This window comes from Callionymus lyra, chromosome 19 (assembly GCF_982586985.1).
Source record: "Callionymus lyra chromosome 19, fCalLyr1.hap1.1, whole genome shotgun sequence".
NCBI lineage: Eukaryota > Metazoa > Chordata > Actinopteri > Syngnathiformes > Callionymidae > Callionymus > Callionymus lyra.
In genome coordinates this window covers 19207864-19235791 of record NC_141836.1, presented here as the reverse complement: position 1 = coordinate 19235791, position 27928 = coordinate 19207864, and the positions used below count along the sequence as shown (strand labels likewise).

Genomic DNA, 27928 nt, shown 5'->3' with positions numbered 1-27928 from the left:
CAAGAACAACAAGTCTTCTTTCTGTCCTCACCTTTTTTTCCATAATGGTGTCTAAAAAAAGAAACATTTTTTGACAAAGTGACCCGACCGTGGAGCTATACCCACAGGCAGGTTAGATGTATGTTGCGTTCCACACTGGCAGGAAACGGAGGCAGCTGCACACGCAGAGGGAGACGCACTCACAGGGAAGTGACAACGACACACTGTGCTATATGTGACTATTGTTTGGGATGCCAAATTGCCCCGTTGGTCGCGAGCCATTCTCTATGCTACAGGAAACAATGATGAGGCTTTGTAAAAGGCAACAAAAAAAAAGGGACAAACATGGCGCCTCCCTGTTGGCTACCTGTGATGACTTAGCAAGCAACCGGTCACAGGGCTCATATCACTTTGTACAGGAGGGTCGCTGTAGAGCTGCGAAAAACAGAATTTGCTTGTCGCGTAGTGTCAGACAATAGTCTGGGTTAGAGGTGAGTGGCAGCCATTTCAGCTGGCAGAGGGGACACTGGACAGGAGGCCTTGTCAAGTAGAAGAGAAAAATGAACGCCACCATCCTCAGGGAGATGCTTTTCTTAGACGAAAAATGCAGATGAAAGCCCGTTGTGAGACAGGTGGACGTCTGTCACCATTTTTGCTTCCATTTCAAAGCAGGTGGCCTCTCTACCTCTTTCCTATCCAGGGGTCACCTTCACGTGACACGTCCTCCCCTGGGTCTCATCCTATCAGATACACACTCTTGCCCACACGCTTACGTTACAATGATCCTCATATACTGCTGAGCAACTCTCTGTCATCCTGCGCACCTGGGGACCACTCTCAAAAACAGTCACTCTCAAGGTTGAACCCAGGTGTCTCATTTCCATGAAGGCCCTCTCGCTGCCCCCTCGCTTTGACATTGGACATGCCGGAGTGGAATAGTCATTAAATTCCTGATTACCTCGCCTTTGCCTTTGAAGACGTTGAAATGCGAAGGGGTCTATTTCAGGCGACTGTCTGTGAAATAATGATCTCGCGGCTCTGTGCCCCAGACGTCGTTACAAGAGGGTGTTTCATTGATGATTTTTGCCCTACATCATAGCTCTGCTCTTGGTGCGACTCCTAAACCCAATAGAACGTAATTAAACTTAACAAAGTGACATCGATAAAGACGGAAGTGCTCCGTAATCACGGCATGTGCTAGGACATCATAACCAAGCGGTGTCAACGGAGCAAAAATAATACATCGACGGCCGCCGTGCAACCCACGTCACGACAAACAGGAAGTTGAAGACTCACCAGCTTGCCTTTACCGCTCCTGTCCTGCAATACAACGTGAGCTTTTGACACTTTCACCCGCTCCCCATCTCTTTTTTCATTAGTTGTGTTCTCACAGTTTTCCGCCCGATGCCTTTCTTTTCTCCTTCCTCATCCCGGGTGTCTCTCGGCCTCACCCTCGGGAGACACGTGAGTGGCAGCCTCCTTCCTTAATAACCGTGAATTCCAGTGTCTGACTGCACAAACCAGACACTGAGACACTCACTATCGCGAACACTTCCTGGCAGTAGGCATTCCCACCCCAACATCCGTCCGCCATGTGGACAGTGAGCCTAAATGTCAGGGAGAAATATTTAATTCAACATGCATACACATATGCATACAGCTACCTTCAGATACTCTAGACGGACTACTTGATAGGGTGTTAGCGCGAGACTAAATGTCAACGGATGATGTGAATTCACGTGATTGCTTCTGGGGAGAAAGTTCAGCGCGATGCTGCTAGCCAAATCAATGTCGGAATGTCCTCCAAGAGTTTGCAAAGCAGAGGCGTTGAACTCCACAACACACACCGCTCGGGTCTGTAGTCTATCAGGGCCTCATAAAAGTAAATCATTGCACAATATAAACACACAGTCAGTGTGAGCTAGTAATGGGAAATGGTGAGTCTTCAAACTGGTCCTTAATGCTGCAAAGAACATTTATGAGATAATCACCTTGTGACATTAAGGCTCTTTTAGAGACGTTAAACTGCTTCATGCCTGTTACATGTGAAGATGAATGAGCGGAGGAAGCAGATCAAGGACCACCAGCTCAAACCGTTGAACATTTTTTGTTTGTTTGTGTAACTTACTGGCTTACAGTTTTCTGTTCAGGGTGGCTGCACTCTCCCCTAGACATTCTGTGAGAAGCACAGCCATTCAGAAAAGGCCTGGAGTAGAGCTGCTGATCCTCCAAGTTGACAGGAGTCAGTTCAGGCGGCTCAGACATCTTATTTAGATGCCTTCTGTATCCCTCCCTGCTGAGGTGTACATGGCATACATTGGACTGTAGCTGGAGAGAAGACAAAGTGCATATTTTGACTCAAGTTGACCCGACTGCATGTAAAAACACGTTTTTTATTTTATTATTTAATAGGTGATCAAAGTAGCACACACTGCACATGAGAAAGACTGATTAATTGTTTGTTTATTTGTTTCTATCTTGTCCTTTCAATTTCAGTAAGTTGGTTTCATACAATCGTACACTTCCTTGGCATGTTTTCATACATCACTCACATACGTTTGTGTTTCTGCGTTTCTCCCTCTTTTCATACTTTTGTATTTTACTCTACAGACTAATTATCTTATACTTTAATTAATGTTTTTTTTTTCATTTGTGGAAAAATGAAAAATACTAAAAAAAATCATCAAATTGCAAATGGAATCTAACGAAAATGTAATAATGTGAAAAGCATGACTGGACACGTAGGCGGAGAAAATAATGAAAGAAAATGTTAACAAACCAGAATTGATGGACAATAACAGCAGAATACTTTCAAATAGAGCCGTTAGAGCTGTGATGATTGGAGCTGGTTGGCATTTTTATACAGATGCAACCCATTGCCAACTCCATGGACCTTGTCTTATAGTTCCATCTACTTGCCTAGACAACCGGCAAGCTCACCGATCTGTAAAATACGAAGGAAATAGTGAATTGTCAGGGTCAGGGCTGCAGACCAGCATACAGATGAAAGGTTGTTCCTAAAAGTCTCAGAGTTTTATGCCAATGGTATTTGTATTTTGAGAGAATTTCTCCATGTAAAGAGTTAAGTGGGTTATTTTAAGGCTTCAGTTTGACCCGATGTTTGGTCCAAGGTTTTACTGATTCGATCCCTTATTCTGGGAAGAGTTGTAAAAGGACTTCTATCAACAACAACATGATCTTTACATCTTCTTAACTCTACATCAAGAGTGCTTGGATTTATTCTGCTGTCTGTGTATTGATGCGGGTGTGTCTTGTGTGCAAATGTGTGAGGATCATTTGCGGAGGAGGTGGCGCTGATGTGATTTAGGGAGTGGGAGCTCCATGGTCCACTGAACGTGGGAAATGAGAAGGCAGAGGTGGCCATGATTAGAGCTGTGCCTTGGTGACTACTTTATGAGTGTATTCAGATGTGTGCTGTCGACGGCGGGAGCCCGGACAGAAGTAGATAAACAATGGCTGGAGCGTTCGGTCTGTCATCTTCATCGTCGGACCGGAGTCTCAATGTTGTTGCTCATAACCAGGAGACGCCGAATTAAATTACGCCTTGTGTTTGTATGTGAGTCAGGTCCTTGCCCCGGCTGACCCATTGGAGAAGGAGCGAAGTGATCTCAGACTAGTGCCGGTGGCCAAGTTCAAAGGTCATCATACACAAACATACCCGGGGAAATAGAGTGTGAGAGTGTTCCAGGGCTCATGGGACGACTTGGCTAGAGTCTCAACCGTAGCCACATAGTCCACCGACAGTCCAAGCTTTTGCTCTTCCCACCTTTTTAGAAAACAAACATTTGGAATGAATGATATATGTGTGTTCGCCGATAAATATGTTAATTAATCACACTGGCAATTAAAGAAAGATCAACCATGGTCAACGCCAATAACTACAGAGAATACACAGTGGCTTCCATCTACTAATATCCCATTAAGAGTAATTAAAGAGTAATTAGAGTACTAAACTGGATAAACATTTTGTTTGAGCAACTTTTGAAGGTCACTTCCTGAGATTAATGACATTATTGATGGCTGTTCTAGGAGAAAAAACACAATGTTTAAATCATTTTACAACCAGTACCACTGCTATGGAAAGAGATTCACACGAACAGTATTTGAAATGGAATAAAGTGGACATTTATATTGATCAACCAAATGGAGGGAAATTGTATTGATTGAGAAAAGAACACAAAGCTTGGCGCAGGTCTGATGAAGGGATTTTCATGTATTTATTATGTATTATCAGCCACAGAGAAGAATTCAGCCACCGGGGTTTAATATGGCTAAAAGCTAGTAGTGTAATTACATCTTTAATAGTTAATTGTGCAAGAGGTTAGAAAGAGTTGAGACATAAATAATGTATTTAAGGCTACAATCGAAAAAAATATAGAGCACTAGGGCGGAATATGAGATTGCAAATGGTTTGAACTACTACTCTGATGTCCCCCGACCCATGAGTCTATATATAGCCCAGGAATTTTAGAAGAAGACTCCATTGGCCCTTTAATTTGGAAATTCAATCACAAGTTTTGCAGCAAAGGTTTCGAGGTCTTGACTGCATCACAAGGGGCACGATTTGTAAATCTGATGTGATCCGCGTGCCCGCCATCACTTGACCAAAGCCAATGGCAGGCCGTCTCTCTCAATCTGCCACCGCGCCCAGGGCTTCAATTAATCCTATGATGCCTGCAAATGGTTGGTATGGTGACCAAAGAGGGCAGAGAGAAAGATGTGAATCCCAGGTGAAAGGTGGGATCGACTTTCTGATTCGCTCCAGCACACAGATAGAGTTACAGCTCAATTTCAACCTTTCACCCTTACTATCCTCATGACTGAAATAGGACCAAGGAATAGGAGACGCGAGAGGACGAATGGCTTTTAACTTTTCTTTCTTTTTTCCCCCTGTCTGTCTGTTTCCCGACTAGTTCCCTCAGCTCTGGCCATACATATCTGCAGTGACATTTTGGTGACAGAATGGACTGAAAGACGTAGTTTATAGCCTTGTCGCGGCTATGGAGGAGTGTCATTTAGCTTACACTTTTATAAAGTGAAGTTTTACTGACCTTCCTGGCCTTTTATACCCTTTTCGGTTGTCCCTGCTGTTTTTGCTTTGTTCTTTACCATTTTTGTGGACAAGGCAAAATTCGTGAATTCATCATAAATGGTTCGATAGCTGGCCTAAGCTGTGCTCCGTCACGGGGGAATCAATAGTGGAAGGTCAATGGCAGGATGATGGCACAGATCCTCTAGAGGAAATTTCAACGCTATCAAACTGTTAAAAGAGGTTTTTCAGTGAAAGTTCAACTAATGCTAGGGAAAGCCTTCTGGCAATGACAAAAGTGTTAACCATTTTCAACAAATAATACCAATCAATCTACGTGACTACCCTCACGTAGTGTCATGAGTGGTGGGGGTGACCTAAAGACGATTGTTGGTACATGTGGCTGAAATAAGTTTGAGTTGAGGTGTCCTGGGGAATATGATTCGGATGACTCCTGGATTTCTCACTTGTTCAGGGCAATACCCACAGCTAGGAAACCTCGTGGGAGACCCGGGACAAGCCGAAGAAGAAGAAGATGTATAACGAGTGCGAATGTTAGCTCTGTAGCCTCTCTACTCTGAGAACATTTGAAAAGTAGTTAATCATTTTTGTATTGTTGTTTACTAGAAGCTCATGTATAATCCCATCAAGAAAAATCTTACTTACTGAAGCCTAATATTTTTCTTGGTGCAGAGATCTAGTTATCTGTGAAAGCAACCTTCAAGCCCTGATAGACAGTAAGTCTGTACATAATGCCTCGCGCCCCATGATCTGCCTGGAATATAAAAGCAGCGTGTTTGCAAAGTGTCATAATAAGGCAGAGCTACAGGACATGCAAAAGTACACAGCATGCCGTTGTCAGCAGGGCTACAGACTGTCTTCGGGTTTTCTTTGGCAGCTTCGTATCAAAGTGATTTGTGGTGATTACTACAGGGATCGTGTGGTAGGAATTGACACCACGACGAAACATTTGTAGTCTCACATGTATATCCGAATCCTTTTTTCAACAAAGATCCTGGTAAACATACGTTTTCATCTCTGAAGCCAAAATCCTACAAGTGCTGAGAATTTATAATTCCTTGTCACCTAAGCTGAACATCAAAGGTATGATATATGTCTGTTGTCACCATGCGAACATAGCGCCACAAAAGATTGCTAGGTAGCATCCCCAAACTCTTGCACCAGCACAAGCTGTGAGCTTCTTATTTGAAAGGTGGAGATTGCCTTCCTGCAACATGCATGAAACTGGCTTAGTGGTATCACCGCAACATCACCGACAGCCTCCCATTCTGCTGGGAACCAGATAAGAGTGGTGGGCATCCGCCACACTTCCCCCCTGCTGCTCCGGCCCTGTGTTGTACCTCGTTCGCCCCAAACACATCCACTCTCTTCACGACATCTTAAGAGATGCTTTTTCTTTATGTTCTTATAAATGAATCGGATGCTTTGAACGTATGTTTTGTGCCAAAAGGAAAGCAGCATAGATTATTTGTGTCCGGGGGTCTTAACAATCCTGTAACCTGATTGTTATTTCTATTGTAACTCTTTGTGCAAACAAAAAATTGGTCCTCCATCTGTAGTGGCGCACACACCAATATGTGATGTGAGGTTTGGCAAACTGTACCTTGTCATTAATCTCCATCTACTACAAATCAATTGAAGTACCTTTCCAGGCCCTTCTAGTTGCAGAATAAAGTTTTTGACCAAATTAACTTGAGGGTTGTGTGTCATATCAGAAGAGAACTTGAATGATCACATGGAGCTGTTGCTGTTATCAGACAAATGACCCACAAATCTAGTCTTTGATATGATCCATGGCAACGTCATTTTAACGTTATGACACTTCTGTGGGCATTAATGTGACATCTGTCACTGTCATCAAATATTTATTTGTGGCTCACCATCACAGTTTGCCATGAAACACAAATCCTTCCTCACAAAATATGTTTTCCGTCCAGATAGTGATGAGACCGCACATGTCATAAGTTCACTCAGTCACATAATCTAAAGCCCTATTCGCATGTGATAAGTATTACCTGGGGACCTCTGTGTTTTGTAAATGACCCCCCTCCTCTGCGTTATTTTAAGTGCATTCACACAGGATAAGCAAGGTCTGTAAAATAGTCATTTTTACTGACATTTCCTAGGGATACAGATGTAAAAAGGAGTGAAATTACTGAATGAGAAAGTTAGTGCAACCAAGAGTTCTTGGTTTAGAGAAGATAAAGTGGACAACCGTGTATTTTCTTTCTTTTCTCAACTTGTGCAGATGCTCAACAGCGCTGCCCTGCACATAAATTTGCCCCAGCATTATTCTCACAGAAGAGACACAGTCTGTTACAGTAGTGTAACCGAGTGTATTCATGTGTGAAACAACGAGGCTGGAACTTAGTTTGTATCTGTGCAGCGCGCTCGTCTTCTTTATTTTCGTCATGTGAAACACACCAACAACAATGAACTCGATCTCCTTCCTTTTCAACCCCTTCAAAATAAAACAGCGGAAGTAAATATTAACACAATGGCGAGTGCCTAGAAGTCCGTTACAGTGGCATATATGCCGCATTCAGAATTACAAACACAGGCATTCGAGTTCACACAGGATAAGTATTATCACCCGATGTCTGTGTTTGGTGAATTACAGTAGTTCATTTGCGGCGGAATTATTACATTACAAATCACAAACATGGCGCATTCGCACAGGATTCAAATTTAGACATTCTCTGCAATTATTACAAATTACCAGAGGTCCCAAGGTAATACTTTTCCTGTGCGAATCGGACATTAGTCAAATATAGACAAGTTTAAAAGTAAACAGGTTTGTCTGATGACTTTTGACTTGTTGACACAGACAAATATTTGTGTGAAGGTCCAGCTTATTGGACCAGCTCCTCAAAAGTGAGAAAATTAACCAATGTGCCGCTAAAATATTAAATTTTATCAGCCAGCTGTCAATTAAAACATCTGCTGTGGTGTTTGGAGGATGGCTGGATTAAGCTAATGAAATGTTTTAAGTAGTGAAGCAAGACCGTCATCAGGATGGCTGTGTTGGTGCGCATGTGCTGGTTATGTAGTACTAGATCAGAAGATGTTTATATATTTTTATCTTGAACTACATGTGTTTTACTGTATTAAAACACGTGGAGCTCTTCATTTGGAGCAGCAGAAACTTTTATTGCAGGTGTTGTAAACACAATATGACAATTTTTTGTGGTGTCAGTGCAGAATAAAATGTTTTATATGGAATTTAAAAGTTCAAAATAAAAGAAAAGTTGAACATTTTTTCATTATTTTAATTCCTATTGGTACTATTGTTTGTGTCAGGCATTACTATATACTATCTATATAATTTTTTCATATTTTGACATTATTATTTACAATCTACAACATAATGCAAATGAATTCAATACACAAAGAAAGATATAATGAGAAAATTCTAAGAAAGAAGAAAATGCAACGTCATCATCACAAAGTTCTATATCTTCCGTTTGTATTAATAAATATGGATTTAGAGAAAATATAGTAAAACTGAGCCCCTGGGAGATGGTTGTCACTTGTTCAGTCTCAACATCCAAACAGCAGTGGGAGGTTGAAGCGGCGCAGATGAGCGCAGACATGACTTCCAATCCAAAGGACTTGCTAGATTTACATTTAAAGTAGTTTTAGCACACTCCCCACTACCTGATTCATTCTGACTGTGTGCTGATGGGATGGCTTTATCTGCAAATCAAGTGCTGATCGGAATTCTTTCAAATTGTGTCGGTCCACCTACATGAAATCAGCAACTTTCTGCTATCACCTCAAGTCGAGCAGCTCGCTCTTAACTCTATTTACAGTCAATATGAACTCATGGAACAGATGAGCGCTCAGAGACACATGTGCTCGAACATATGAACCTGCTGTAGTTTTTTTTTTTTTACCTGTGATGGACAGGCCTGGTAATGACCGGCATTACAGGGCTATTGATGTTCTGTCTTCTCACTATTAATGTTATCCATGAACAACGCAGCAAGGCACCTTGGGAATGTGATGTTTGGATCCTAGGGGCATATTTGTGACTCATATTTTCTGAGTCACTGTGTGTAACCCGGAGTAGAAGCCTGTCTGGTGTGTGTACGTGGATATGTTTGGATGAGTGGTGGGTGTAAGTGCGCTTGTTGACATAGTGGGGTAAAGGCTTACATGGCTTCAGGCACTGATGTGTAATTGAGAGCAGCAGGTGTTGACTCCCTTCTGCGCCACTTTAGGCCCAAACCAGCTCACGCTCCGATCATCAAAGCAGCAGTGGCTCTCCTCTCTTCTGCTCACCCCGAACCCAGGTCATCAAGAACCTGTCACAGTAAAGGAGAAGTAGAATGAGGATTGTTTATTTTTTCTGTAGATTGTGATTCCTAACCACACATGAAAAGTTTTCCGATTTCATTTGATGTGTCGAGATCTCTTCATTACATGCTTTGTGCAAATGTACATACAACTGTCCATATGCCATGACTAAAATGGTTGGGTATCCCTGACCTGTATGGACTGAATATATAACTGAATATAACTGAAATATATGAGTAAAGAAAATAAATTATCCTTTATAAAAGTCATGTCTGTGGATTTACACCAAAGATATTCAGGTGTTTTTTTGCAAAACAATTTTATGAGGTTATTTGAGTGTAATAATGAATGAATATTTTAATTAAAATTTAATTGTATTTATTATTTTTTAACCCAACTAACATAATACATTTATTTATTTGGATTTTTTTAAATTTTTTAATGAAACCCACTTTTTTTGGAATGTTTTTTTGTCAGTGAACTCTGGGAACTCATTTTTTGTTCCTTACAAAGTTAAGCTTTGCGTCTCAGCTGCTCTGGAATTTAATAGTTGTGGGGTGAAAACCAAAACAACTTAACAACAAAACAATAGCACTAAAACAGGACACACCTCTGCCAAAGAACACATTTAAACCCGACTCTCTATGGTCAAATTCATACACATGTGCACATATTCAAATCATTTGATTTCATGGTTGATCTGGAGTCTATCCAAACTTCCAAGAATATCCTCATAGATGTATGTCTGCATCAAGTGGAAATCAATGCGTCAGAGTATTGACTGCTTCATTTTTGTTATGCTGGACACATCACTAGTCTAACCATTTGACTTTCTCAAACAAACAAATCTGAAGATTCCTAAAGGATTGGACGAGGTCGGTGCTACCTGGAGGGTAAAGGCTTATTTTATGGCTGCAGAATTTGAACCGTAGTAGACGTTGTGGAGCTTGTGTGCGTGCTGTTAGGAGTCTGAATTTCCATATTAATTTTCACATTTAAGTATCTAAGACAGAAGACCTTCTGTCATGCTTCTTTGATAACAGAGCAGCTTCCTTCACATACCCTGGCCGCCATATAAATATGTAGAGTTCCGATAAGATTAATTGAAACGCCTAAGTATACACTGATAAAGGATGAGTGAACGGGGAGGAGTGGTAGATTGGATGGCGGTTATATACTGAAAGTCTGTATTTTCGGCAGGGCTGTTGCCTCTGACAGCCGCACAGCTCTTTCACTCAGGGTTCAAAACGCCTTTGATTGAAAAAAAGCGTCTGTCCCTCAAATATTGCCATGTGCATTATTTTTCTCTTTGCATCAGGACAATAAATATGCCACAGTGCCTTTGACACCAAAGCGTCACCCCAATTTCCATCGCTCTGGAGGAGATCAGATAGCCAGATGTCATTTGATTTCCTGCCTTATCTCATCTATGCCTATCTTTTGTCTCATGCAGGGTTACAACCGAAAAAGTGTATACGGCTCTTATCTGTCGAGCAGGAGACTGGGGGGAATTGTTAAAATAAAAGAAAATATATATATATTTCATGAAATAATTATCTTGATAAGCATCTCGAGAGGATTGTTAGGATTGAGTACATTCCTTTTAAAAAATGGTTTGTGTGCCGTTGTTTGACAGTGAAACTGCCTGAATTTAAACTGGCAAATATCAAAAGTCAATCACTTAAATTAATGTCAAAATCCAACTCTTCTGACACGCTCACATGTTTCAAATGTTGAAGTCTTTCCCTCCAAGAGGCATCAAGTCCCTCATCATGACAAAGTTTTGAACTTATTACTTGTTGTTACTTGTTTATACAACAAGTCTTCAGCAGTTGCACATTGTGGTTCTACTTCCAAACTTTTGAATATTCAACGAAAATTCAATTGTTTCTTTATTGTTAAAAATGTTTCAGGTAAAATGAAAGATATACAATGTGTTCCGCTCTTTTTTACAATCAGGATTGCATCAACTGGTGTGGTTCTTTATCAATATTGGTTGATTGTTCAATTGGTCTTACATTTAATTTCAGAGTCTTAAAAAATCTGGATTTTAACTTTACGTATGCAGTAGGTACAGAAACATTTGAATATGCAACCATAAAATGAACTATTTATCTTTGGAAGACCGCACTTATATTGAATAGCTAATCTGGATCTTGCCATCTTGAGACCTTGGCCCCTGTAAGGGGTGCAAGTGAGGTCATCTTCTTACTGCAATAATATTTTTAAAAGACAACTAATGGTTTTTTTTTTAGTGTCTCTTAAATTGACCTTGGACCTCTATTGTACTCAGCATGTGTCTGTTTGTACAAAACTCTCTTTAAATTAAGATATTTACATTAGAAACTTTGCTTAAGCTCCGCCCTTACTTTTATGGAGATTAAATCTTGTTTAGCAATTTAGGAAAATGGTGTCAGAACATGATCTGCAGCTTGTAATGTATGCATTTGTGTCACAGTGATGTCATTAAGTATTGTAATAAAAGTGGATAGCAAGAATATTGTGCTTCTTTTATTGCTCGTTCATTGTGAAGTCTTTATCACATATTGAACCTTAGAGATAGAGAAGCTCCTTCATTCACCTTGAGGGTGTCTCTGAAGGAAGGGATTGTAGTGACCTCTTGACTGATGTTTTTATACAAAGCCTTCAGAAATCCGGCTCAGGAAGCGATCGATGAGTAAGCAGGACATGTGCTCCGCCAGGAAGCTCCGTGACGCACTCAGGACTATAAATGCAGCATTTGTGATGGAAAATGACTCACAACTCCGGCAGAATCATCACATCAAACTCGGCGTCGAGTATTGTTGTAACAACGGCTGCGCCCCCTGCTGCAGGGGTCAGGAAACTCTCGTACGGAGAGAAACCTTGGCAGCTGTGGGTGGTCGCTGCAGACGAGCGTGTTTAACAAACGCGAGCTATAGCATATGCATGGGTAACGGCCAAACACTGCCAATGCACAGTAGCCCACAAAGTGTTGGCTAATTTTTAAATAAATGTTTAATGCTCCACTTCCTGTTAATGTTTAACTCTGAGCACCAAATGCCAGCGTAACAAATGGAAGTGTAGCGGCAGATTGTCATTAAATAGTTGCATTGTTACGAGCCCGTGGACCAGCGGAGAGGGTATTAATTATGGATGGAGTGATGAAGAAGGATATTTCTTCTTCCTCGGAGGCCAGAGGGAGAGCGAATCATATTTCCAGACAGGCGAATGCAAAGCTAGGAGTATTGTGGGTGGCCATTGTTTTTGTATCTGCACCACAGGTACAGGGGCAATGATACAATATATATTGTGACGCTTTAGGAACAATGATATATTTGTTTTATTGCACAATACTTGGCTCTGCTGTTGAAGAATTTACAGACCACATGATTCATGTTTTCCTTCGAGTTGAAACCGAAATATGACCAAAAATCAGCTATAAAAGCTGCCAGAGTCGATAGTATCCTCTCGTCCTCAGCCATCGCCAGGATCTCGCAGGAGTTAATTGTTTAGCTGTGGAGGCTGTAATGACTGCTGCCATCTAGTGGACAGACATTTAATTACACTCATTTAACACAAAAATGTATCCCATTAACTTAACACAAAAAACAAACAACAGCTGTGAGTATTTAGCCAATTTATTTTATGTTACACCCAGTTTATTGAAAAATAAAACAGGAATGACGTATATAAAATAAAATCCGATTTAAAAGCCAAAAAAAAAATATACAATTAAAAAAAATGAAAATAGATACAATATTGGTAAAAAAATAAAATAAAATAAAAAAAGAGGACGCAATATATCAGTGTACCAATGTTTTTCCTTATTCCTTCATTATTGAACACACCACACAAGTTGGACAATAATGGACTTTTACTCATCGCTTTTCTTAATGTCAGAGAAATCAACTCAAACTATTTTGCATCATAATTGTTTTACTATATTGAGGATCTCATAGACAGCATGGTGACTGTTTGTAAACGACACTATCTCATCATATTTGTAGTTGATGAAGGACACAAGTCTTCTTTACAGATCTGAGGATGGAGTAAAGCTCAGAACTTTGATATATACGAAGGGTGAGCAAGATCTGGACTTGGAGTAATGCACTCTGGGAGTATCACTTGCAACACACTCTTCATGTCCAGTGATGGTTTGAAAATGTATGCTGAAAGGTGCCTTGTTCGTTGTCAAATTGCTCACCTCAAGGCTGAACACACCATAAAGTAATCGTGCCATCAAAGTCACCGGTGCATTTTAAGCAGACTCGTGTCTGGCCTCCTTGTACATCTCTCAAATGAGTCCCTGAGCTGTGCTGTTGCTTTTCCTAAAAATGTATTTTTATCTCTTCCCTCCCCCTCCACACCCTGCCTCCCTTCTCTGTGGATCCAGGCCGCAGAATGGGTCGATGATATTGTACAATAGGAAGAAGGTGAAGTACAGAAAGGATGGCTACTGCTGGAAGAAGAGGAAAGACGGGAAGACCACGCGGGAGGATCACATGAAGTTGAAAGTGCAGGGTGTTGAGGTGAGTCCTTGTTTGGATTTTCAAGGGTGTTTGTGAGGGGGGCGGGTGTTTGGGATCGAGGTGATTTAGGTGGGGAGGGGCGAGTTAGAAGCGCTTCCCTGACATAAACCAAACATTCGTCTACAGTGAGCTCTCCCCCGGCTGTAATGGAGACGGTCATATTGTGGCGTCTCCACGGGGCCTCACCGGGAAACAATGCAGCACAACAATAGTTTTCCCTGGAAGCCGGTGGAGTGGAACCGATTGTTTGTACCTTATTAAGGCTCTGGATGTTGCCTTTGCTCCAGAGAGCCTACATTAATCTTTCTTGTTCAAAGCAGCGGTGTAAAGCTAGCACTCCCTCACCTCACTCTTAGTCACCGCCTTATACCAACCGCTGCAATAATGTGCTCAATTGTATCTATTCCTGGCCTCTCTCTGCGCCGCTCTGCTTGACCGTGGGGTCGCTGCAGAGCAACTTTGGCAGGCCGGTTGATTTATCAGCAGCAACACACACTCACACACACCCGTCTTCTTTGTTTTCTTGTTGCTTTCAATGGCTCTGAAGTTTTGCTCTGTGTTGTTCTGTTAAGTGTTTGGCTGCTGAAGTTTTCGAGACGAAGTCGAAGTCTGCGGGTGCGAGATTTGGGTCGCCTTCCCCGCGTCTACAAGCATGCACACAGTTCATGCTCATGAACAGAAAACACACACCTCAGGGGGCTGTGTTGTTTGTGTCACACAGGCTGACAAAGACAAAGCTCGGGCATCGTCTCTCACCGGGGGCTCTACTCTCTGTACTCCACTAGATATCTCTAAAAAAGAGCGTTATATCTGGTCCTGCACGGGTCTGATAACATGTTGGAGATGTGGGAACTTATTTTCTTCCTTAGTTGTTGAAAATATTCCTCTATCTCAGTCAGGCTTGTTCAAAATGGGGCCCTGGTGGCCATCTGTGGACCTTGAGTACACCGTTTGTAGCCCAGTTTGAGGCCTTCTTAGTCCAGCTACGAGACTCTTCGGCGTGTCCTGGATCTTTTTTGAATTAACTGGGATTGGGACCATGATAAGGGAATCAGCGGTAAAACATGAATTGATGATTTTTCTTTTTTTTCTAAAAAATATTTTTTATGATAAAATAATGTTCATTTATCATCATATTAAGAGATTGATCTTGGAAAGTGAATTCTAGAAATATGTATAACATAGCATCACTCTACTATTTTTAGTAAATTCCATCTTAATTGCTTTTGTTAAATCCTCATCTGTAATGGTAATGTGTAGCTAATCTGATTCCAATAATCCCTCAAATGTATTTGGGATTGAGCTTCATGTGATCGTGTCCCCAGATGGAATTTAAAATATGACATCTTCCCTGCATGATTTCTTGCTTATTCACCAATATGTAACTCTCAAACATGGACGTAATAGCTTTGATTTAAAATTACGCCGCTCGAGCTGCTTCCAGGAAAACTTTGATGACTGAATTTGTCGTCGCGCAGAAAAAAGTTCTGGACGGGAAACTCACCGCTGGAGACACGAGCCGCTAATATGATGCTTAGAATAGCAAATACGGTGTAACACATCACTTCATGTGATCTCATAAGACGGTCTAGACAAACAAAATGTTCATTTGCAGAACTGCAGGAGAGATTAATTAGCTGTCTGATTCGATCTCGCTCACCGGGAAGATCCTAACAAATGTTCCGATCTACATTTAGACTATTTGCATTCGCTCTGGCCAGATTGTTATCATCTCTGGAAGGCTTGCCTCATCCGCTTTCATCTTTCTACGTTTTTATAACGTTATGCAAATGGTGATATGCTTAAGATTTTTGTATGATTACGGACACCTAGCATCATGTCCAATGCTTTATGTTTCATCATTCAGTATGAGTTTTAGTTCATGTGCACTTCCATGCAGAGTTTTGCATCCTGTCTTTCAACCCTGCTAAAAATAAGTTAACAAATGTTAATAGTTCGCACCTGAAGTTATACAGTATATATTGTCATATAGTCCCAATGAAGCACAGGTGGGAACATCCAGTTGAATTTCTAATGCACGTCTCTCGCTGTCCTAGTTTAGTGCATTAATGCTGTTGCCTGCTCCATAAACACAGATGTTTTTCATTAGGATCAGCTCTTCACATCTGTGCAGCCCCATCCCCTAATTCTTCCTCGGTGTCCTCTAAACAATAGAGCGGTGAAATATTGGAACATCTTTGACCCTGGGAAAAAAAAAAAAGGTCAATGGCTGGTGAAGACTCAACGGAAATAAAAGACTCAGCATTGACTTTGTGTCATGTGCATTGTGCTGCACATACCATGTGCGATGGAGAGGTTGGGTTTGAGCTCCTGGAAAACAAAGTCTGCACCTCCTGACATAGATTTTGTTTTAACTTTTCTAGGGTAGCACCGATCTATGGAAGATAATGTCTCATTTTGAGGAATCTTAATCTGTCAATGAGCTTAAATTTTCTCTTCAGAAACAAAAAAATCTAGTTTATCATGTTTACAGTGATACAAGAAGGAAAGGCAGGCCAGTAAAAAATGACATTATATTATGTTATGTTTATAATTCTTTCAGAGGTTAGAAGATCATATGAAAATGATGACTTTTCACTACTGAGAGAAGGATCGATTATCTGCAAATTCTGTTTGTTTTTGAGTGAGCAAGGGTCACATTCTAACACATACACACAAGAATGCAGCAAATAATCTTAGAGTTCTCAATTAACATCTTTCCGGGCAATGAGAGGAAACTGGAGTACCCAGAGTAAACCTCCACAAACACAGCGAGACCATTTGACCTCCATGTTACTATAAGAAAACACAAAGAAGACAAACATTGATCGACAGATGACCAGAAGCGGCGGTTTAATGATGATATCACAATGTCTAATTTAGCCGAACTAATTGCTGAGCAGCCAGCGGAAGGTGATGTTTGCAGACACATTCTGGTTTAAAATAGGTTGAACACCATGAATCCACATGCATGTTTACTAAATCACCACCTGCTGCTTGTTTGGGTTGGGAATCTTGTAATTGGTCTGTAACAGCATGTAGCGTCTGAAGGAAGTGGAGATGGAATAATTAAGTGAATTGGTGCAGTTTAGAAGCTTTTCTCCTCCTGCTACAGTTTTCTCCTCCCGAATACATCGGTTGCTTTCAACTAGACCTTTTTTTTCTTCATGTAAATGATAAAGCTTTGCATGCTCTGATCAATGATGCACAGTGCGACAGGATACTATGTTGCATTCTGTTAGAAACTGAGATGAAAAATGTAGCTTTTGATTCGTGTAGGGAGAAGTAGGTGAGCAAGAGTCTCTATTAACATAATGCTTTTTTTCAAATGATTACCGGTTTTTTTTGTTAATATGAGAAAAATGAATTCATTAGCGGAACTCGGGGTATGTAGGTGATTTTAAGCAGTGTAGTAAAACATTCTCTTTGAAGTAGCGGCCAACACATACAAAGAGGAGAAGTGTTCTTTACTGTGTTAATAGTAAAATAATTAACTCCGATTTGTTATGTATATTTAATATTGTGCGGCCTTGATGCATAACAGCCGAAGTAAATATCCCTTCTAGGTGCCATCCTGTCAGCAGTCTTTCTGTGTTTCACCATTCTAGCTTCCCCCGGGGTCCAGTGCTTAATAGAGGTTCTGTGGTTATTACACGGGCCTGGTTTTGTGCACAGAGAGGGCAAATGTTGTGGGTGGTTCAGGCAGGTTATGCTCTGTGTCTGGAGAGAACGGCTTTGAGACAGCGGGGCCTTCTGGGGCCTGCAGGAGGCAGCCTTGCATGGCGAGACTAGATGTCTGCATGTGCTGCTGCTGTCCTGTCCGCTTTGCGTTTCAAGATCAGCAACCCGTGCTAAACCAGAAGTCTGCTCCCCTTCTTTTTTTTTCTTTCCCCTGGACTTTTTTCTTTTTCAGTTTTAACTGTAAATGTTCATCGGTCCTGCTTTGCTCCCCCCCTTTCTTCTTTCTTTCTTCCCTCTCATCCCGTCACTAACCTACTAGTCCACAGTCCAGACGGACGGAACCTTGAGTTGGGTGGTAATGCTCCCTGTTCCCTAAAATTGGAGCGCAGGGCATGTTGCGGCATTAGCGCTTAACAGGCCGTGAAATAGCAGCCTGCCTTCCTGACGTCTCTCCCATCACTCCAGGTGAGTTGGCCAGACGGCTGGATAAATGAGCAAGCAGCACCCCATCACCCAGCATGCATTTGGGGCACCGGAGAGATGTCCATCAGTGACTTTCTCACACCACACCCTTTTTTTTCCAGCCCCCCTCAAATTGTACAACAGCAGCTTTGAAAACTTCCATCAGGATATTTTCAGCAACTTCCAGGAGAATATAGAGTGGCTGTAAATCTGCGAGGCACCAGTTTTGATAGACTTTTCCCCCCCAGAGTGATGTCGCTACTTTCACCCGCTCAGTCTGCTAAAGCTCTAGCATCCCCTGGCTTCTTTATCTGAAATAGCAGAGACCTAAACTTTTACTCTGTAACTTCAAAAGTACAAAACATAATAATATTCTGGCTTAAGACTCAATCTACTGTTTGTACTTGCTGTTTGCAAATGCACTTTTTTTACTAATTAAAATGATTAATTCATCATTATTTATAATTAAAAAACACGATTTGCAAGGGAATTGATAACATCTGCTTCTGTTTTCTCCATCGCCGGACTCAACTTTGCACCAGTGCGGACGCTGACATATATCTTCAGGTATTTAAAGTGGAATAAAAGTCCTGCGTGCTGGTTAAATGTCAGCATACTAACTTTTAAGGAGGAATTAAAATGCATTGGAAGCCATTTAGAAAGTCCACCTCATCCACACTTCTTTACAACTTCCCTTAAAGAAGTTATGAGTGAAAGTTAATATAAACAGCCGCTCTTCCCTGATAAGACACGGGTGCTTAAATGTGGTTCGTGACAATGCTTGGAACTTCTGTGGCGGCATCAACCAGCCTTTTTTTGTGGCTTCTGCTGGAGAGTTCTAGCAACACTCTTGCTGCATACATCATCATTGTTGTATCCTGGCTTCAAGGGGTGTTTCGGGTCTCGCCCAGGTGATCCAGTCAGGGTTGATCAGGCCCCGGGACGCCAGGACCCTCTGTACCCGAGAGTAACTGCCTGTGAGAGACTTAAATACAAAAATAAAGTTTTACATGATCCCCACTTAATAGGGGCCAACTTAAAGTTCCTCCAGAGAACATGGGGACTTTCCCTCCTTCCAGAAGGTTTCAAATCGAGGCAACAGGACTGTGTCGAGTTTTGATCAGACCTTCTCAAAAATGAACCTCCAAGAGCCTTCTTCAGTTTCTGGTCAATAACTGGTCGGAAAATAAGTTGCTTTGGAACCTTCTGAATGACCAAGACCTGGAGGAAAGAGAACATGCGTCCTAAGGGAGCTGTCCGTGGTCCTGAAGTGACCATTTAATGGTAAAACACAAACCGTGCTGTTTTTTAAGCTTCTTTCTAAACAACACAAGCATTTCTTTCTGCCATAATATTATTTAAATTGATAATACATCAGTCATTTCTTAAATAAAGACTTTAGTTCCACAAGCGCCAGCTCCATTCTTTGATACGACCAATATAATTTTTTTCGGATGTTGTTTTTAAAGTTAACCCTTCAAAAGATGACGCAGAGAAAAAGCAGTTTTCATTATTAAAAGTTAGCTCATTTTAATTTTGATTAATCAATATTGCTTTAATGTTGTAGGAGCTACGAAGAATCGTAACTCTGCTTCACAGATTTTAGAAACATCTGCTTTTAGTAAACGCAAAGTGAACTTTCTTCTGTTTCTTGTCAGCCCCTTACCTTGCTGCTACTGTTCATGTGAACTCAACTACCAACTTCTCCTCTCCTCCTCCCCTCTTCAACCCGATCTTCCCATTATTCCCAAGCTTTAATAAACTCCCTCAAACGTGGATCGATTTTCTCTTAAGTGAAGGTGGCGGTGCCTCTGACTTATTTCATTACCACAGGCTAATTATACCGATTGAAATGAGCTTCTCTTCCTATAGTGGGCTTTTCTCCTCTGTGTCTGCAACCCAGGCTCCCACCTCCACCCCCCCAACCCTCCACCGGCCCTGATTACCCTCACTTCACACACTTAAGGGCCTTTTTTCTTGAATCTCATCAGCCTTAGCTAAAACACAACATTCCCTCCAACTCACTATGCGACCCTCCTCCCCCTAAATAATCAGCTGATGTGTCCCTGGCCCCTGTAACTTGTCATCTGATGTTGGATCCGCCCTAATGTGTGATTTCAACTGTGCAACTGTGCAATGAAGGAAGGTAATGGAGCATGCTGGTGGCTCAATCGCCTCTGTTCATTGATAATAATGAAGACAAATGTCAAAACATTAGTTGCTAATGTTGTAATGGAGTGGATGCTCGTGGCTGCGTACTAGATGCTATACTGCAATGGCTCTCAGTAGCAGACGACCTTCAGCATCTAACTTCTCCATTTAACAGTAAAAATATACGTCCTCTGGCAAGCCATTATTTACATTTTTGCCTATGTGAGTTCATTTAAACCCAAATGATTATAATCCTCTGGAGGCATGTGTTGGTTGCCCTAGCTTTTCACTCTGGCGAGGAGCAAAAAAGGGGAATTTACAAGGACGTGTGATATCTTTCTTGAAAAGGTTGTTGAAATGACTGTTTAAATACCATTAATTAGCCGTTGATGAATTGGATGGCAGTACAAAAACATGTAATTAAAAAGAAAATAAAGTAAATTCTGAGTCTTAAGAGATACACGTCCAGTGAATGTGCTCAATAAAAAGGTGAGATAAGCCTGTTCTTATTAGGATTCCAAGGTGTTTTCAAATGTGAAGTGGAGGGATGTGGATTAAAGCCAACAATATTTCTCGAAAGACCATAATTATTATTTCCGCACACTTCCTCTGGCTTCACACGTCACTTTTGAGTTTGTGACAGTTTTGCAAGGTCATTTGAAGAACATCCTATAGCTGAGTAAGTTCCATCTGAAACCAAAATGACTGGAAAGCAAAACATTCCTCTGCCAAGTAACACTTTTAAGGTTAGAAAAAGTCAAATAAAAAAATAAAAAAACACCATTGACCGACAGTGTAGTAGTAATCATTAATTTGATTTCTGAACGAATGGTTACCATGATAACATCACTTCTTTCTCTGCAGCAAAATGCTTACATGGGTTGTTATGTTGTTAATAGCAACTAAATCAAAGCCTTCCCACATGAACGTCTCAGCCCATCAGTGAAAAAGGCCATTCCACCCATGGTTTTCCTTGAAGCTCAATGTAATTAGTTTTCCTTTCTCACTTGTTCAATTGCTGGATAACACAGCAGCAGTTAAGCCCCAGTTTGCCTGCACGCTGACCCCTGCTATCACTGCTTCTATCCTGCCGCTGGACTAAAGGGGTTTATTTTTAGATGGTTTCAAACTACATGTCTGATGTATAAAATAGCTTAACGGTGATAAAAGTGTTAAATAATTGGCTTGCCTCATATTGAGCGTTGTCACAAAGCAGTAGCTTGACCGAATTATTGAATATATTCAGCAACATAGTTTCAATTGTCACTCATTTCCTGCCACTGATTCCCTTAGGGGTGTCACAGGGGAGTGGAGTATATCCCAGCTACTTTGGGTTAGAGGCTTTGAAATAGCGTAGAACCGCTGAACATGTCATCAGAAGGTCACACACACTTTTAACCCCTGTATGTTTTAGGATTATGGAAGAAAACTGGGAGTAAACCTACACAAGGACAGTGTGAACGTACGAACACGCCATCTGCCTATTATTATGAATTTTCTTTTTTGGAGGTACTAGATAAAAAACATAAAATAGAAAAATTTGACTGTTTCAAAGGTTAATAGTTGAGCATATGTGTGATATCCCATGTTTTCTCTGGGTCAAGGTGTACAGCCCATCCGATCTGTGTTTTGTGTTTGGATTTCAACGATTTCAACAAACAAACAAAATTCCCCACAAACAAAATAATGAACGAATATATGGTCCAGATATGGGCTTTATGATTTATTTCTGTCAAATCCACGAGCAGAAATGTAAATTAGGGTGAAAAGGGATGGAGAAAACCTGCATGTACTGAGAAAGGCTGCTTTTTGTTGTGTTTTTATCTGGTTAGAATTTTCCACTATTCCCACACATGAATGGGGGCGATGAGGTTTATTTCATGTTTTCACAGTTTTTCATTTTTATAATAAGATCATTTGTTACAACGCAATTGTTCAGCTAAATATTAATAATAAATAACCAACTTGGTATGAAAGTCAAATAACAATACAATTTCCCATGTCTAAATAATTTAACTTAAACTTAATAGAATAACTTAAATAGTGGTCAATTTCAGGAGTGTTTCTGAAATCCTTGTTAAGCATTAATTTATGTACCACAGTAAGTAACAACTCTTCAAATGCATTGTGCATCCAGATGGTCATTTAAAACACTTGTCTATCAACATTTCCTGACAATGTCATTTAAACTTCTTCATCCCTGTTAAGTAATTTGAGCAAGAAGACAGAAGAAGATGCACTCTGCACCTTCTTGTCAGATATGAAATAAAAAAGATGCCTCGTATTAAAATCACCCTACATTTATCATATATTGTGTGGAATGCCTCTAAAGTCTCTTTGGTATAGGCTTTATGCTGAATTTCATTTTATCTCCATCTATCTTCATCTCACTCCCTTTAGCCCCCCATTCCTTTTTATCTACTTCCATCTGCTTCTGAGAAACTTGCTTACTCCAATGTTAATATCGGGCGGGTTCTGCAGGGAAGACGAGCGTGAAGCATGGAAGTTTTCTCTTAATGTTCTAGCACATTGTCTGGTTCCTACTTTTGAAGGTTTTTTTTTTGTAGGACTGGACGCTCCGGTCTTTTAGACCAGAGCTGTCAGAGAAGGCCAAATGCTCCGAGTCCGTGGCCTAATATCATATTCCCTTTTCAAAATAATACGCGCTCACAATTCCAATGAGTATTTTTATTTTTTTTGCTTCGTCTGCAAAACATTGTTTATATATTGACATTTGAGTTAAGATGGATTTATTAAAACTCAAAACGCTGGCTTCTTCAACCACATTCATCTTCCTTTTGCTTTCATTTTGCTGGTTGTGCGCACTGCCTATATATTATTAAGCAGCAACACAGGGGTTTAGATGTAATCTGCTTCTCTGTTACATTTAATAACTGCAAAATAAAAGTGTAGCAATGCTCCAACACTCACTTTTCAAAGAGGCATAATGAGTGTAGCTGTGGAGTTCAAAGAGAATGTGTGAGTGTTTGTATAGCATTATAGAGAGTGAGCAACTGTGGTTCCCTCACAGTGATATTGAAAGATATTTCACATGAAAGAGTCTTAAAGAGCAGTTTAATACAGGAAACACGTTTAACCCTTCTGCTCTAGGCTCCAGGAAGTACAGCATCAAAGATGGAGGTCTTGTTGTGGGTTTCTATTCTTAGTTATCAAGGTTATTGTGGGATGAAAATTCTTTACAAGAGTTAAAATTCCACAGTAGAAAAGCATTCTAAAAGTTTCTTAATTATGATTAAATATCAATATATATTAGGTAAAATATACGGTGCACAATACAAAAATACAATAATATAAATATAATAAAAATAATAGTACGCTATAATAAAGCCATCATAATAAAAGATTATAACAATATGCACAGTAGAGTGTATAGTAATACAACAATAAGCGGTAGTAAAGTGCAAAACAGTACAGAATTTCACTGACTATATATTTTATTATATTTCCTTACATCAGTGGGCAAGAGGTCTGAGGATATTGGTATAAATCGTTTCCTAAAAAAAAACATGTGGCTCCATATATAGAAAAAAGTGTCTTGTGTGAACCTATGATTGATATAAAATGTATATACCGTATAGTACAATGTATAATTTAATATTCAGCTGTACTTTAAGTGAAGGTCATCTGTTATGAAGTGCAACTTTAATGTGACATAATATTTTGTGGCACTGAACGCCCACTCATCCCGTCAGATATGTCGCGGCCGCATCCTCCAGTGACCCAAGTCAGTGAAATACTGTTGTCTGAAGTAAAAATGTATGTCATCTCCCAAGAGTACTCCCAACCACCACTAACATATTTGAGCTGGCGTCCAACTGTTCAACCTTCTCTACATTCGCGTCCACATTCATCCCCTCATACTATTTGATCGTCGTGTCTTTAAGTTGAGCATCAACAACATTACTTCAATGTCAACAGTAACAACTGAGCGAGTAGAACAAACCCAACGTGTCGCGATTATGGCTTTCCTTAGGATCGTCTATTACCCTCCTTTAAATCTTTGTCATTTTTACTCTTCATTTTCGAGGCCGTTTCTCTGCCTGTTGGAGCGGTTTGATGATGCATTTTGAAATGGAAATGAGAATGTGACAGACTAATGTAGATTTCTCCGCCACATTCGTACGTCGAGGGAGTGAGTCATCCATCGGAGCCTAAGGGGATGCTAAGCTTGTTCGGCTTTGTGTTGTGACACCGGTCCTGTCAATGTCTGCAAGTAATGAATCGATACACGTTTTTATTATTATAGACTACGTATTGTTGGCGTCTTCATCTCTAAGCGCTTCTAATGTATGTAGATATAAGCAAATGTAACCGTTTTTCAATCTCTTCTCATTTTAGAAGCACGTCTGATATTGCAGGGAGATAATGTTCAGATACAAAAAGAATTCCTGTGTAATAGATGGCAATGGGAGCCATAAAACTGACTCGGACTATGAAAAATAAGAGCGGGAAGGAGTAGAACGGGCCAGAGAAGCTTAGAAGGTGGATGGATGGTATGGGAGTTGGGAGCAAAGGGAGGGGAGCAGCCAGCCGAGAGGAGAGAGAAAGCCGGAATGAACGATATATAGCCTCTGGCAAACAGAAAACAATTGTTACACTGCCTCCCATAACCCACTTCAACCTTAAACAGCAGATTTTTTTCACTCAATTAATTTCTACACATTGGAGCAAGAGCTTGGCTGAAGCCGGGCTTTTATGTGCCCCTGCTGCTGCGAGGCCTAAACACATCGCTGTCTCTCTCGCTGACTCTCCTCCTCTGTCTCGCTTTCTCTGGCTTTCTTGTTTTTCCCTCACGCGCTCTCTGGAAAATGAATAGACTGGCGCTCTTTTAAGAAATCAGGCCGGAATAAAAAAAAAAGGGGGAATGTTATGTGTTTTTAAAATAGAGTTGGGGGCGGGGAGGGGGTGAGGGGGCGAGGGGCACACACGCCAACATGCCTGCCCTACATTATTGTCGTCTACAGCCGGATATTAATGAGTCATTCAAAAGCATCTTCTGGATTTGGTGGAAATGGGAAAGATTGGATCACTGTTAGAAAACAGTTAAAACCAACAAGTCAAGGTTTTGATGACGTCACCTTTTAACAACACAAATTTTGCTAATGCCATACAATTATAAAAACCCTAAAACATTGATTTCCAACCTGTGGGCCGCAGCCCCCTGGTAGGCCGCGAAAGGTATTGCAAGTGGGCCGCAAAATCGTTTCTAAATTTTTTTGTGGGAGGGTGGATGTGATTATTATAATTATTATTAAAGTATAATTATTATTATTATATAAAAGTAAAAAAATACACATGAGTCTACTGACTCCTTCAAGAAACATCTTAAGACGTTTTTATTTGTTCAGGCTTTTCCTTGATTTTCTGGAACTCCTGTTGTGTTATCAGTTTTATCTTGATCTTTAAAGTTTATACTTTATTGAATATTGCTTTGATTGTTTAAGCGCTTTGTGACCCTGGTCTGGAAAAGCACTATACAAATAAAAATGACTTACTTACTTACTTACTTATATGTTAAAATTGTTAAGTTTAAAATGATATTAAACATTTTCATGGTATTATTTTCATTATATTATATTGTTTTTCCTTCGAGTATAATACATGTGACAAGTAAATGCATTCTAATGCCTTCGTATTTATGAGGTCAGAGGTGGGCCGCAAAAGTTTTTGAGACTTAAAAGTGGGCGCTGAGTTGGAAAATGTTGGGGACCACTGCCCTAGAACATCAGTTATATTTCACAGCAAAAAAAAGACAATTCAAATTTTATAAAAAGTAGTAGTAGGCACATGTTAACTCAACTTGATGGAACAGTACAATTATTTATCTGTCACTCAATTATTTATCTCTCAAAATCAAAGTATTTTATTTTTCACATGGATATCATAATCTAAGAAGATGCCAGTGTTTTACTTAAGATATAAGGGGCAGATTATACTGAGACTACAAGCGATAGTAAAAGTGATGTTGAAGGAAAAGGAATTTATTTTGTCGTTGTAAGACAAAAACAGTGATGGTTAAGTAAATCGTACCTCAAGGAAGAAAATATCACCGTCATACTTGACCTACATTTTGTTCAGACCGTGACCTTGACAGTTTTCAGCCCCTTGTGTAATTGAGTGCGACACCCCTGATCTATATGATGGCAACACAACTTTGAAATGATTTCTATAATTGTTGTGCGTCTCACTTTCCTTTTTAAGACCAACACTCAAATGCCACTTTAGTAATATCACCAAAACACCAAAACAATGTTTTTACCACGGTAATGATTTTCACAATAAGATGACATTAATAGGAAAGTGGATGACCTCTGACGACCCTCCCCCCTTTATTTATATATTAAGAACAACATCTGAGTTTGCAACAGAACAAACATTTTAGGCTTAAGCTCGACACATACAGCGAGCTAACTTTGACTCGCTATGTGGATGGCATGTTGACTCGCCCGAAGGGCAGAGAGGAGAAGAAAAGGCAGAGACAGATGGACGGACAGATAGCAGAGGCTGTGACTGGGCTGTGTCTGTGTGTGGTGAGTGAGGGCCGCTCGAAACAACATGAATCATGGCTACAGTTGAGAGGAGGAGATCAGATCAATAACAGCCCAGAGGAGGGCGAAGAGCGAAAGCGAGAGAGAAACGGGATGAAGGCAGGACACAGGAGGTGTTCATCACTGGACCACACCAACTCCCAGCATGCTCCTTTTTTCTCTGCCTGTATATTTAATGCTCAAACACAGCACAAGTTGGACGATGTACTTATGGGTAACACTCATCGACGAGCCGGCCTGAGACCTGATATTGACATTCACATCAACAATTCATGTAATGAAAGCATTCAAACAGTGGACATGTCATCACCACACTCTGATCCATGGATTTATTTTTCATCTCTGTGCCGCTTTTGTAGAATATCAACTATTTTTATAGTTAAAAAAAAAAAAAGCTAAATCAAAAAGTTTGTGAAGAAAAGCCCAACAATAAGATATATTTGAACAGCCCATACATTTTCTTTATATTCCATAGAGTAAATAAAAATGGATCAGAAAATGTTTATTGTCAGTGGTTTGAGAACAAAAAAGGAATTTTGCAAAAACATAAAATGATTTTTTGTGCTGAAGTGGAAAAAGTGAGACCGGTTGTTTCTTATATTTTGATTTAGAATCGAGCCGTGTGCAATATACACAGATATAAACAATAATTTTCAACCTGTTGTGCTTCCATTTTGAACACAACTGTAGCAAGAGTTTAGGTTCAGTTAAAAACATGTGTCAGACATATCGTTTGTTGTTTAATATTCTGCTTTTCCGTATGCGTAATGAGTGAAGCTAGACTCCCCCTCAAACTATTGTGTTTAGGACCAGGCAAATCATTTCTCTTATCCCACCTCTTTAGATATCGCCTGGTCGATGAAGGTGAAGGACATTTCATTGCTACTTCTCCCTGTTAGCTCCTCCTCGTGGTGCGCCGCGCTCTGTCTTGGAGCGAAATCCCAAGATAAAGCTCAGCAGCGCTCCATGTTTAATGGAGCTTAATCCTACAGATTTGAGATACGGAGCTGTGAGGTAATTCCCTCATGCCCATCTTTACTAACGCAGAATAGGCATGTGTTTCCAGACAGAAAAACAAAAAAAAAGTGTCAAGGACAAATATGTTTCTCTCCGTTTATATAAATCTCTTATGGCAGTTTTCAAAGTTATTTAGGCCAAATCGAAACCTCATTTTTCTATCGCTGACTTTTCTCTGTGACAAACCA

At 40.4% G+C, this 27928-nt stretch overlaps 1 protein-coding gene across 7 annotated transcripts in view; it reads left to right on the top strand.

The window, feature by feature from the left end:
• The window catches only part of camta1a (calmodulin binding transcription activator 1a), a 316283-nt gene that overhangs the window by 157495 nt on the left and 130860 nt on the right, over positions 1-27928 (top strand). For all 7 annotated transcript variants that reach the window (XM_087782474.1, XM_087782475.1, XM_087782473.1 and 4 more), the window contains one exon: positions 13725-13860. In XM_087782474.1, coding sequence (XP_087638600.1) covers positions 13725-13860 — 136 coding nt within the window. The remainder of the gene's footprint in view (positions 1-13724; positions 13861-27928) is intronic.